The following is a 14035-nucleotide window of genomic DNA, read 5'->3' as shown; positions in this document are numbered from 1 at the left end:
GCTTTAATGTTCAAAAACACATGATTTTTCTAATTCTGTACATTGCTGCAGCGCCTCTTGTACTCCTCTGTCTGAAGCACTCCTGTCTCTTTAAAGCCTTCCCTCCAAGAAGCTCTGTGATTGGTCAGCTGGCCTGACGAACGTGATGTAATGATGGCTAGGTAGCATAACCTCAGATCTCTCAGTGTAGACAGTGAGATGTAACTGAAACAGCTGGACTGAGGAAATAATGTTGGACTTTGAGGCAGCTGCTCAATCATTTGAGGGTCAAACAATAGGCAGGTGTGATGCAAATGTGTTACATGGTGATGTAAGTAGGCAACAGAAGAAACGCCTGGACTTCAAACAAAGTGTTGCAGGCAGGTATGAAGCAGAGAGTAACTCCCCTTTATGTGGACTTCGGATTTTGTACGTTTGCAAAGCCTTTACAAGCAAAAAAGCTATAACACACAAAAAAAGCTTTAAAAATCCCATACAGCCTAGTATGGGCTCTTTAAGTCAGATCAGCAGTAACTGTCCTGCTGTCCTTCTGTTTTCCAGAGGATGAACCCTTTCAGATTAGAATGACTCCATGATGCCACCCTCTGGACCCGTCTCAGAGCAGAGATGTTATTTGATCAGACTTTAAGCTCCTCTGCAGCCTGTAGCGCCGCTAACGGGGCTTTCTGGGTTTCTTTGGATCCAGCAGGACTCCTGCCTGCTGACGTTATGTAATGTCTTTATGGACACGGTTAGCAGTGTTTGGACTCTGCTGCTGGCTGCAGATCAGACGATGGCTGTCAGAGCTGACGGTGTTGCCAGATCTGCTGCCGTCAGCTCAGAGTGAAGTGATTAACGTCTGACCCGACACATTGGACTGAATCGAGCTCAGCGCAGGTCACAACCAAGTGGCCCCAATCACACACTTAACCTATGGACGGCTTTTCAGATATCCCCTTAATTAACTTGAAAGAGCCACATGTTGTTGTGTGCTTTCTGCATGTGTGCCAAAGCTGGCAGTGACTGTCTGGTGCCAGTTTACAGTTTGCTGGAAGCATATTGCGATGATCACAAGTGTCTCACTGTTGTTCACAAGGATGTCAGATCTCCTCTCTCATCCCTTCTGGCTCCTCTGAAACAAGGAATCATTTCAATGAAGTCGCCATATTTTTGTCTCAGTCCTCTGGCTTGAGGGTTCCTGCAATGTTTGCCAAATTAAAATTCAGACTACTGAATGCTGTACAGAAATTAATTAGATAGCTTGTTCACAGTTTTAGAAATAAATGGTTATAATCCAGCAGCAAAGATGCTTAAAACATATATGCTTCAAAAAACTGCTAAATGAGTGAAAATAATGGCAAAAGCCTATTAAATAATTAGATTTTTAGCTGACTGAAGTACAGTAAAATTATGGATTTTTAATGCCAAATGTTGTAAAACAAAAACCAATAAATTTGATTAAAAAATACTGATTTTTGATGAGGACAATATTTAGTTTTGATCTGCTTTTGTATGGTTAAGAGTAAATGCATGCTTTTAATTAATTATTTTTAATAAACATTTACTGTGATCTTACTAGATGTAATCAGCCATTTAAAATAGCTGAGAATCTGTAAAATAACACTAAGTTGTTCAAACAAATACAGTTAAAACTGTTAGAAAACATATTTTTTTACAGTATACTGGTCGAACATGAAGAATGACAGAAAACAAACTGCAACAATCAGCAGGCTTTACTAATTACATGAATAACATTTATACCATCTTTTTTGTCAGGATTTTGCAGCTGTGTTTTGCCTCTATGTGAGGTTTCTTCACCTAAAATCTAAAAGACTGCAAGGCCAGAGAACTTTTGAATGGGAAGAGTAGAGGCCCTTTGTCTGATAATCTGTCTGTAGCTGAGATGAGCAGCAGAAAAGTGAAAGACGAATTAAGAGTCTAAATAATTTGTCAGCTGAAGCTTTTGCTAAAATCAACATTTTGTGAATGGTTGATCTTCTCAACGACTGTCTGGTGACAGTCAAATATTACGGCTTGTTGAAGAAATTTCACTCTTAGTCCTTCGAAGTTTGCTGTAGTGGGGCGTTTATTGGCATAAGGTGGGTTTACCAACACAGAGCATGAAGGTGAAGGTAAACCGACCCAGAACATTTGGAAAGTCCACATTTTATAGGGATGGTCAGAGAGTAGGGAGGGGGCCGTATGTAAATACAATGATGAATAGTGGTTAATTTGCATATGGTTGCCAATCAGTAACAGAGGGTAATATAACAAAGAACAAAAGGTAACTGAATCAAGAGGTCTGGCAGACAGATGCAAATAGGAAAGGTGCGACAACGAAAGGTAAGAGGGAGGTCTGACAGACAGTAATGAATGACAAAAGATAAAAGAATTGTGGATAACCATGGGAAATGGAATGAAGGAGTGACACTTGAAAGTATCTGTAGCAAAAGGTGTGCTGTTTTCTTCATGTTACCATGTAAAGCAGCTACAAAATAACATTCAAGACCTTAGTAAGGGGACTGAATGTGATGTTTATTAAGACACTTAAAGACCTGCAGAAGGCCGGTGGTTCGTTAAGTAGAAAAATGTTCCCTCTCCTCCTCCCTGGCTGCCTTCTGCAGCTGCTAATCACTGCATGTCTGTAGTTCAGCTTTAAAGTCTTCATGAGCCGATCTGGACTCTCCCTGATCTGATTCTCCTTCATCTGTCGTCCAAGCAGCATCTCCAGGAGTTTAGATCTTCTTCCTCCTAATAGAACATCTGGGCTCCAGTTAACGAGCTGCAGCGTCGAGGAACGAGAAATAAAACAGCATTTTAATGAGCTGAAATTACAAAGCTCTGCAGAGCCGTGACAGAGCTAAGCTAACAAGCTAACTACTTAATTTATTCCACCTCTTCATTAAGTTTTTATTGAATGAAATAATCAGCAGTGGTGAACGAAACGTAGCAGTAAAACTCGATGCAGTTACTGCACTAAAAAACACTGACTGACTCTAAAAGATCTAGTATTAAAACTGAAAGTACTCGGCAGCCTTCAAACTACCCATCATACAACAGTCACTGCTACTTTAATTGTCTCTGACATTTAAGACCACCCCTCGCTGTTTTAAACTTCATCGCAGGACAAACATGGCTCATATTCAGGCAGGTACGGTGAGGATGATGGTCCGGTTTAAAGGCCCACTGAGGGTTTCTAACTGAGGCTCAAACCACTCAGACCTCCTCCTGCTGCTCTCAGACGCGTTTTATTGTTGCCTGTTGGTCATAAACCGTGAAGCAGTTTGTATTTACAGCAGAGGAAACATCCCTCTGTGACTCGCTCGTAAACACTGTGATGGACTGAGCTGAGGGGAAACTCGCTGTTCACTGCTGCCACCATCGTTATGGAATATTTACTCAGCAGCTCATTAAACCGAGGAGTAGCTTGTTTTAATGATACATGAGAAAACTAATTTTTATGTTAATATTTGTTTGACAGTAGTTCCCTGTTATGAAATTCATAATATGTAACAAACGGGCTCTTGGTTTTTCTGACAGAGGTACTGTAAATGCACATACAACTGCTTTACTGGAGTAGTTCCATTTTATTCTACTTTATCCTTCTACTCTCCCATATTTTGTAGGGAAATATTGGGCCCTGTAAAAAAAAAAAAAAAAAAAAAAGGTAAAAAATAATTCCAAAAAATTAAGAAAGAAAACTTGTTTCTTCTGGCAGTAAGATGCCAAAAAATGTTAAAAGACATTAGAATACAATAATATTTAAAGACTGTAAAGCAGTCAACATGATGGTAAACAAAATAATGATATTTTAGCTAATGTAAATACAGGAGAACTGTGCCAATTTTACAGTCACACATTCTAAAACGACAAACTACTGTTTTGAAAAAGAGATTGGTTCTTTGGCTCCAGTGTTTGCCAAATTATATTTAAGACTTTTCAACACTTTAACACAAATAAATTAATTAAATAACTTGTTCGGAGACTTACACTTTAAAAAATTCTGTATAAAAAAAATCTGGCAGCAAAGATGTGAGAAAAAATATATGGTTTAAACTGTGGAATACTGTAACATTCAAAAAGAAAGTGAAATACCTGTTAAATAAATATGTGAAATTTTTAATGTTGGCACTTGTTTGTTTTTTAATGTAAATGAATATATAAATGTAATGGACTTCACAAGCTATTACTTGTAGTTTGGCAAATTTAAGAAAATCTATAAAATAGCAGTTTTTTTTAATGATGGTAAAAACTGTTTAAAAATATTTACAGTGCGTTTTCTACTCCACTACATTTATCTAACAGCTTTTGTTAGTGTTAAGATGAAGATTTTACACAATGGATAATACGGCAACAAACCTTTAAAATACAGCGCATATTTACATGACATGTCTGATGTCTATGAGTTGACATGATTGTGATTTTTCCCTCTAAACTTCTCACATGGTGTCATTTCAGTAAATATTCCAGAGATCTAATATCTCAGCAAGATTTCCAAAAACTGACTGGTGTATCAGAACTGTTTTTCTTCTTTCCTCTTCCATGAATCATCTGATGAACCCTCAGATTTATCTGCTGTCCCTGTATATAGAACTGTATCTAAAGTAGTTTTACTGGCTCCACCTGCAGCAGCTACAACAATAACACACTGATGATTCACTGTTAATATTCTAATGCTGTCATTTATTATATTAAATCAGTTACACCGTAAAAAAAAAAAAGGTATTTATGGTATTTTTATGATAAAATTCTGGCAGCTGTGGTTGCCAGAACGCTACCGTAAAATCACGGTAAAACATTTTCTACACAAGCATTCCAGTTATAGCTGTCATAAATATTAAACCATATGTCTGTTCATCAATTTGACAGGTCCAAACTGTATTTTTTACATGAAATACATGCAAAAATCACCACGTCACTTGTTAGAAATATTACAGTATTTTTCAGTGGAAACTGTGAAAACTGGTGTTCTTTCTGAGAAATAAATGCAAAAATTGCAGTATTGGTGTTATACATAAAATGGCATGTTTCCATTAAATAACTGCAGGAGAGGGGGGACGTAACTTTTTCAAGAGAACTTTTTTTTTTTTTTTTTTTTTAAATACAGTTTTCTCCTTACGGTGATTCAGCGTTAAATAAACTGTCTCAAACTGTTTTAGAGTTTACAGATTTTTACTGTCATGGTTTGACGGTTTTTCACTGTAAAATTTCAGAGCATTTTTCAGTGTAGAAAAACCGAATCAATGCTTTTACTTTAGTGTTTTAACTACATCTTGCTGGTAATAAGTATGCACTTCTCCTTAAGTAGGATTTATGTGCAGGTTAGTTGTAATGGAGTATTTTTACTTTTTTTTGCTCTATTGGTACTTTTGCCAAAATAAAGCATGTAAATGCTTCAGTCACACCTCAGCTGATGTGTGAAGCTCTCAGTTCTCCTGCAGACTCTGGTGCTTCGTCTGACTTTAGAAATCAAAATCCACCCTCTGGACATCCGCTGTCAAGGATCTGTGTAGGTGTAACCATGGAAACACACGTGCACGAGAGTGAAACAGCCATTGAAGCAGCTCTGTGCTGTCAGTCTGCAGGAAACAGTCATGAGATCTCTGGAATATGATTCTGACATCGTCTTGTTTTTCACAACATGAAGAGCTGCCGCAGCTGATGTCATCGTGTCTTTCTGCTTTGTTCAAGGTTTTTATGTTGTTGTAAAAATCTGAGTAAAAACTGTTCATCATGGCGGCACCAACGTGATGCTGGAGTTCACTGATCTGAAACAAAAGATCAGATTTTTAAGGACCTTTCTGTTCTTCTTTGTCTTTTTAGTCTTGATATAAAGGTGTTTCCTTTCTGTCAGTTCCTTTATTTGTTATTTTATCCCTTTTCTTTCTTTCCTCTTTCTGTAACTCAAATTAACCTTTTTCAAAGTGAAGAAATTTCATGGAAAACATTTTATTTCTTAATATTTATTCTATCAAGTTGTTTGTTCCATTAACTGTGCGATATTTCCAGAAAACTGACTTTCATTAAAAAGAGAAAAACTTTATGAAAACTGATGAACTGACTCTTTGACCAACATTTGGAAGCTAAAATGAGATGAGATGATCAGAGGAAGTTGTCCGTTAGCAGTTTGTGATGAACTCTTCACGTCCTCTTTTCTCTCATTAACATTCAGAGCTGCTTTTCATCCCTCCGAACCAACAGCACTTAATGAGTTTAATAAATTAAAATGAGTCTTTTTTCTGTGGACTCTGGCTCCTCTCTGTGTGGGCTGGATAGCTTCATCATGAATGAAGCAGCCCTCGCTTATCGAGAACAAAACCAAAGCCGATTTCGAGTGTAAAGACTTCATTATCAGCTCACAGAGATGTCAGGCGGAGTTCAGACTGAGCCTCGATTCGTTTCTGCTGTTTGAAGCTCAGCAGTATCGCAGTCCTCCTCCAGACTTCAGTCCTACATTTACTTTATTGATTCATCTGAAATATGCTTATGCCTAACTATTGTATAAAGAGCATTTCAGACATATGGGTTGTGTAACATGTCCCAGGATAACCCAGACTGCAATCAAGACCATACAAACAAAACTGAACTGAACTGAACATATATCTCTGGTCAGATACTACATGTCTTTTGTGTTTTATGAAAATAGAACAAAGAATGTTAAAGATGAGAAATGCTGAGTGAATATTTCAGCTCATTCACCAGGATCAGAGGTCTGACCAAGACTCAAACAAGACAATGCAAGTTATTGTAGCAGCCATCCTACAGCCTCAGCTTTCTCGTGAAGATAACAGGAACTCCTCAGCCAAGGAATGTAAATTTAACAGAGTGCCATCAAAACCAGGCTATGACAACAGTGAGATCAAGGTCATGGTTGTTGTATAATAAATTCACTACAAAAACAGCATGAAAGGTTGAAATCATCCAAAATTCTCCCTTAATTCTAGAAATGCTGGAGAAGTTTTAGGTTTTTAAGAATTAAGAAATTGTGTTGATTAGTTTGACTTAAGTTTCCTGTTAAAAAGGTGCCGATTACTGTATATGTGAACCAGAGCAGCTGTGTTTCCTCATTTTGACAGTTCAATCACCTGTTCTTAAACTGGTACTAACCCGGCTGTTTACCCAGCTGTTGGATATTTGTAGAAACTACAAAAAAAGTTGTTGCTGAATGTAAATACATGGAGTGGTTTTGTGATGAAAGCGACCAACAGAGAAGGAAAACAGAAATTCCATTCAAGTCTGTCAGATTGTGGCTGTAAAGGACGTGCAGCTGTTCCAGACTGGAGATCACCTCCTTCCTGTCTGGTGACAGAGGAGCTGATGATTCGCTTCGCTGGATCGCAACGACACATCATTTAAAAAAGTGCTGCGTCTCAGATTGTTATTGGCTTTAAACTTGACCTCCTCGATGCCGACTCAGCAGCTGTGTGACAGGCCAATAAAAACCCATCAGAGTCACGACGCCACGCCACAGGCTGATCTCTGCTGAGAGGCACAAACTGCTGCAGGTCAGAGGTCAGGAGGAGGTTGCTAGCTTGAATCCCTGCTATCTCCAAGTTAGGGATCGACCGATATGGGTTTTTTAGGACTGATATGGATGCCGATTATTGGGAATCAAGAAAGACTGATAACCGATATTTGGAACCGGACAGCATGTGATAACGGGGAACTTGTCATTCATAAACAGACTTCTTTGTTAATAAGGTTGACTATAATTGAATATGTAAAATATAAATAGGACTGATTCAACTTTCTGTTTATGTTGCTTCGACTGAGATTGATCAGTTTGTCTCCTGCAGCTACATCTGCTGTTCTTATCTCTTTTCTTAATCTTTCACTGTTTGATCACTTTTATTACCCACTAAAATCCGAATCTCAAAGAATTATTAATTATTATTTTCCAGACTATGTTTCAGGGTAATTTGTTACTGCCTTCTATCCTAGACGCTAGACGCTAGCCGTTAGCGTAGCCTTAGCCACTGTGAAAGAAGCTAATTTCCTGCTTTATGGCAGTTTGTGTTTGTTCAGTTTTTGCACTTCAGAGATATTTCTGAGACCACAGAGTGACAACGGACAAAGAGAGGAGACCGCATCCCACCTGAAGTAGCACATTTAATTTATCAATAATCGGTCAATAATCTACCAATACCATAAACGGAGAAAACCCAAATATCGGCCACAATAATCACCCAGGCCGATAATCAGTCTATCACTCCTCCAAGTGCGCCTGAAATACTTAGAATGTCAAATGTAGTGTGTGAAATGAAGTAGGCAGCATCAAACCACTGAAAACAAAAGTTTTTATCTTCATTTATCATCTTAAGATGTGAAAATGCTTCAAAGAGTAAAGCTCAGGCCACTTCTGAAGGTTAAGACTAGTTCACAGATCAGTGGGTCCCAACCAAGACAAGTGAGGCCTGACATTGATAACCTTTAGCGAAGAGCTTATTTATTTACCCAGAACTCTGTTCTTTAGCACGCTTTGGACTCGCACTGTGGCCGTCCTGCCCCTCTGACGTGGACTTCCTGTCTGTCTGCAGGTCAGAGTGATGGTCCGGATCTGTTCGGTCCACAGCAGCGAGTCCTCAGAGTCCATGTCCTTCCTGAAGGTCGACGGCAGAAAGAAGCAGCTCACTTTGTGCGAGACCGGAGGACTCTCTGCCACCCAGAGAAGATCGTCGTCCTCCGCACCCAAGACCTTCACCTTCGACGCCGTCTTCTCACAGGACGCCTCACAGGTAGGACAAAGACTGAAAAACAAGTACTCACATCGTGCAATCAGTAACTTAATTTGTATAGTCCTGTTCAAGAAATTTAGGCAGTGAAAGTGAAGGGAAGATGCTTCAAAAATCAGATGAATTTCATCCAAAGTGCAGATATCAGTTCTGTATCTAGTGTAAACCCCCCTGAGCTTCTAAACCTTCCAGTGGGTTTGAAAAGCATGCTGTCTTTACAAAATCAATAAAATAAAATGACACCATTTATCAGAGGCAGGAACTGTAATAACAGTTGGATTTGGAACTCACTGATGATGCTTGAACTGCTCATCTGTGTCGGTCCATCAGGAAATGTGACCAAATCCAAGCTTAAAGTGGTGATATTTGTTAAAAATTATTTTATTCTACATTTCTCATTTTAAATGTTGCCAAAAATTAAAGCCTTGCTGTAATCACAGTCAGTAAAAAACGAAAAATTCTGGACTCCCTGACAAAACAAAGAGGTTAATAGTGAATCAGCTGTCACCTACAGGTATGTGACTACAATTCAAAGACTTGTATGAACTGCAGGCTTTGTTTACACACAACAGATAGAAGTAAGGAAGCAAATTACAAATGCAAGCTGTATCTCTAGTATATGGCACCAACATTTTTATTTCACAGAACTGGTAACACCAGTGGACTCTTGGAATAATGTTGTACATGTTGATTCCAGACTTTTTAAAATTTTGTAAAATAAGTAAACAAAATAATGGAATGTTTTTTTTTTCTTTCAGATTTATGACATTTTAACCTGTTATACTTCACAAAAGACACTTCTGAGTTGTGTCTAATTCTAGCTATGGTTGTACCGTTTTCATAGAGCTGCCAGCCTTTACATTTCAGTGAAAAATGGGCCCACAGTGAGTAAAAATGTGACCGCAGCAACAACAGAAACTGATTGAGGTTCAGAAGTTAATGCTGAATTGTTTGATATTTTATGCTTTGCATAGAAATGTTACAGACAAATGTAGTGAAGAGAAAAGTATATTTTCCTCTGACAGTAGTACATTTTAGCATGAAGTGCCTTGAAAGTGAAGCACAAATACTGTCCATGAAATTTGTACTTTAGTACTTTGCAGCACTGAAGCTTTCAGAGGTGACAGAATGTATAAATGAATCTGCTGAACAGACACCTCATAGTGAAGATGGAGAAGAATTTGAACATTTTAAATGACTAAAACGTTTTTTACACAGTTCTGTATATGTCTAGACATATACATTCAAGGCACACAGCCAAAGTTTGAGCTGTTCATCAGCGAGGTGTCACCTCTGCAGCATGTTCTGTTTCCCCAGAGACTCAGATGACAGCAGGAGGTGCAGCTGCATCAGAGTGTGTGTGATAGTTAATCTGTGTGAGATGAGATCAGACCTCCACAGCAGTGAGGAACCGTCAGGAAGCAGCAGATGTGCAGATGTATGGGAACAGTTGGAGTTAGGAAAGCATGTTGGTTTTTATTTCAACTACTGAACCAATATTTTACTCTGGATTCTGTGTTGTATTAATATCTTTAGATTTAGACAGATCTCTACCTGGCATGACCCACACAGGATCAATCACAGGCGTTATCTAATATGATGCAGGTTTGATCAAGGAATATACAGAGGAGCATCATCAGCATGTTGGTAAACAACCAAGATGGCTGCAGTCTTTTGAATTTGATTATGTCCGTGCTGGAAGAACTAGAGGTTCTTTTTCTAAAACTGCTCTTAAAGCCTGTTAACAATCATCCATCACTCGGCGCTATGTCACAGAGGTTCCAGACTAGTACTCATTAATTTGATGATGCCAGATTATTATATCTTAGCAAAATGTGTCAGATCCCATCATATTGTATATAATGAAGAAACTAAAATGCTGTCGCAGCAACCTGACCTAATGACGCCCGAAGGCCTTAAAACACATTGTTCAGTCTGCTAACCCGGCGCTGGTTAACAACAAACAAGATGAAGCTTTGGGTGAAACTTTCTGATTGGACGCTTTGAAAGAACATCGAGTCCAAAGTTAAACTGACGTTACTGAGAACCATCGAGGTCTCTGGTGCCGATGGAGCTCTGGAGACTTTTCATACCTGAACTCTTTCACTGTTATCTGGTTTGATCTGCTTTCTTTAGGTTTTATCAGTTCCTCTACTACATGCTGACGTCACGCTGTCAGTAAAAACACCAAAACTGATCCAGGAGTGAAGAAAAGAAACTAATCATGTCATGTCATGATGTGACATAATGCAATAAGACTTGATACAGCCAAATGTAGCATTTTCTTGATTAAATTCCCTTGCAGACCTGCACATAGACAACTGTACAGATACGTCGCTGTTATTAGACAACTTTACAGTTCACTTGGAGGACTCTGTTTCATACACGAGCAGCAGGTCAGCATCTGCATATTGCATGTTCTGCCAAGCTCTATCAAAGTGCATACAAATTCTGATTCAGCAAGCCGTAATATTGGGCAGATAACAAAATATCACAAGACCGTCATGTATTCGTTTAACACTGTGTCACACAAAGCATTACACCTCTGATGTTACTGAAGTAACTCACACTGTACCTTCACATAAGAGAGGCTCATCTAAGTCCATAATCATTATCAGTTAAGTAATAAGTATTGCATTGCAAGATGTTCTAGTGCAGCAATTGTAGTATAAGCCTGTACAAATACATCTTTTGACGCTTCTGGACGCATCTTTAGTTGTGTAACCGGAGTCACTGAGTGTTTGGGGTTTTTCAGTCATCCTCGACAAGCGTAGCTCTCAGTTTACCAGTCCATCTACGTTCCAACCCTCACCTATGGTCAAGAGTTCTGGGTAGTGACCACAAGAAGAGATCATGGATACAAGCAGCTGAAATGAGCTTCTTCTGCACAGTGGCTGGGCTCAACCTAAGAGATAGGGTGAGAAACTAAAACATCTGGAGGGAGATTGGAATAGAGCCGCTGTTCTTTTGCGTCGAAAGGAGCCAGAACAACTTAAGCTTTCAATATCTGGCAATATCTGACATAAACTATGTGTTTAGACAATGTAACAACAGTTTAAGGTGGAAAAAAAAGAAAAATTGACTTGGATTTTTCAGGATTTTACTAAATTAGGAACTGGAGTTGAACATGAACAAAAGATTATACAACAAAAATGTAAAATATGAACTATAACGAATATTTACAAAAATTTAAATTTTATAATACTTTAAAATGGAAGCGGCGCCGCTCCCGTAGGATTTTGTGATGGACGTTGTTGCACTGGTCCCTTTGACATACCGTAATACTCCGTAAAATGCATCTTCCCTTCTTTCAGGAACCGTTTGAATTTTCTGTCTAGCTCAAATGGTTGAGGAGTTACGGTAATTTGAAGAGCGCTCGTAAAATGGGAGCGGCGTCGCTCCTGTGGGATTTAAAGGATTAACTACTACAATAAAGTGCAATAAACCTAAAAACAAAATACAAAATTGCATAGCTGTATCCCTCAAATTCATAAATGTAAAAAGTTGCACAATATCCTGCGGTCTCGTTTATAAAGATTTTTGTTATGAGCGCTTTATTGTGTAGTTTTGCAAACCCATCATTGCAATAAAAAAAAGCGCTCTGAGACCTGGAGAATGTGGGAAATATTAGTGGAACTCCCCAGATTTTATATGCAAAAAGAATGATGGATCTATCTCATGTGGTTTCAAATCTACCACCAATCAAAAATGAAAATGCAGTCGTAGCTCCGACGCTACACTGGGTTCTATGGGGTTAACTGAGAAAGTGGATTAATTAAAAGCTGTTTTTCTGAACTGAGGTACACAATGACCTCTACAAGATATTACATTGTGTTAAAAATGACTTCACCACCAGATTTGCTCCTTCTGGCTGCTGTTAGAGAGGCTTTAACAACTAGAGGACTCCATGTTCTATAAAATCAGCTTCATTTAGCAGGTTTATGACGTGAAGTTTGTGATGCTTTTTGCAAATGGAAATAAATGTGGTCTCTAAACTGGAGAGTAAATTTCAGCCATCATCAGGAGATAAAGCTGCTGAATCAGTATCTTCTTTCAAATCACCCATTTTTACAGGCTATTTCTATTTTTATTATTTTTTATCATCTATTTTTATTGTCTAGTTGATTTTTATTCATTTTACTTGATTTTTTGTCTTTTACCCTGTATTTATTTACTTATTTACTATTAACACTATTACTATCATCCTTTTTAACCTTGTGTTTATGGTTTTACCTTCTATTTTCTTCTATTCCACGTATCGTTTCCTTCGCTTGGTTGTGGGATTTTATTATTTTATCTTTCAGTTAGAACCTTAAATACACATATTTCTTTTACTTAGAACCTTAAATACACATAATTCTTTCAGTTAGAACCTTAAATACACATTTTTATTTTAGTTGGAACCTTGAATATATATATATATATATATAATTTGCTGAGGTTTCTGACTTAACTACAGATATCTGGAACCTCGTTCTAACTACTTAAACTCAGAGATATCTAAAAAGGACAGTGTAGATATTTTAAATGAAGTGGAACTGAAGATATAGTATGTTGATCATACTGATATCTGAAATTTTAACTACAACTAGTCAGAATTCAGCTGCAGATATCTGCAATGTAATTTTACCAAGTGAAAACTCTAATTCAAGATATCACTGGTTGCATTTAGTCAGAATTCCAGTTTGAAATACGTAAAATGTCATTTTTTATTACTTAAAATTTACAGATTTTTATTTATTTTTTTGCTCCTTTTCTCTTCTTCTGTCTTTCCTGCCATCAGTTTTCTGAAGAAACCCTTGCTTTTGTTTTTTTTGTTTTTTGTTTTTTTTATTTTTTAATAATTTTTTTTGGCAGGGGCATCTTGGTTGTCCGCCTCCAGGGTTTCCTGTTCCTCCTCTATTTTGTCTCAGCTGTCATCGCCACACTTTAATGCAACCAACTCCAGCAGCCATATTTCTCTTTTTTTTCTTTTTTGCTCTTTTTCTCTTCCTTTTTCTTTCCTGCCAGCAGTCTTCTGAAAAAACCAAAGAATCCCTTGTTTTTCTTGGGTTTGACAGGGACCTCTTGGTTGTCCACCTCTGGGGTTTCTTGTTCCTCCTCAATTTCTTTTATCTCCTCTGAGACTGTGTCCTCATCTGGCAGTTTCTCATCTTCCTGCATTTTCTCATCTTCCTGCGGTTTCTCATCTTCCTGCAGTTTCTCATCTTCCTGCAGTTTTTCATCTTCCTGCATTTTCTCATCTTCTTGCAGTTTCTCATCTTCCTGCAGTGTCTCATCTTCCTGCAGTTTCTCATCTTTCTGCAGTTTCTCATCTTCCTGCA

General features: G+C 38.1%; 1 protein-coding gene across 3 annotated transcripts in view; it reads left to right on the top strand.

The window, feature by feature from the left end:
- The window catches only part of kif26aa (kinesin family member 26Aa), a 115484-nt gene that overhangs the window by 64013 nt on the left and 37436 nt on the right, over positions 1–14035 (top strand). For all 3 annotated transcript variants that reach the window (XM_055016090.1, XM_055016089.1, XM_055016091.1), the window contains one exon: positions 8517–8714. In XM_055016090.1, the coding sequence (XP_054872065.1) occupies positions 8517–8714 (198 nt within the window). The remainder of the gene's footprint in view (positions 1–8516; positions 8715–14035) is intronic.

This window comes from Amphiprion ocellaris, chromosome 12 (assembly GCF_022539595.1).
Source record: "Amphiprion ocellaris isolate individual 3 ecotype Okinawa chromosome 12, ASM2253959v1, whole genome shotgun sequence".
In the NCBI taxonomy this organism is placed as follows: domain Eukaryota; kingdom Metazoa; phylum Chordata; class Actinopteri; family Pomacentridae; genus Amphiprion; species Amphiprion ocellaris.
The sequence above is the reverse complement of the archived record's forward strand: the minus strand, read 5'-3'. Positions and strand labels throughout refer to the sequence as shown.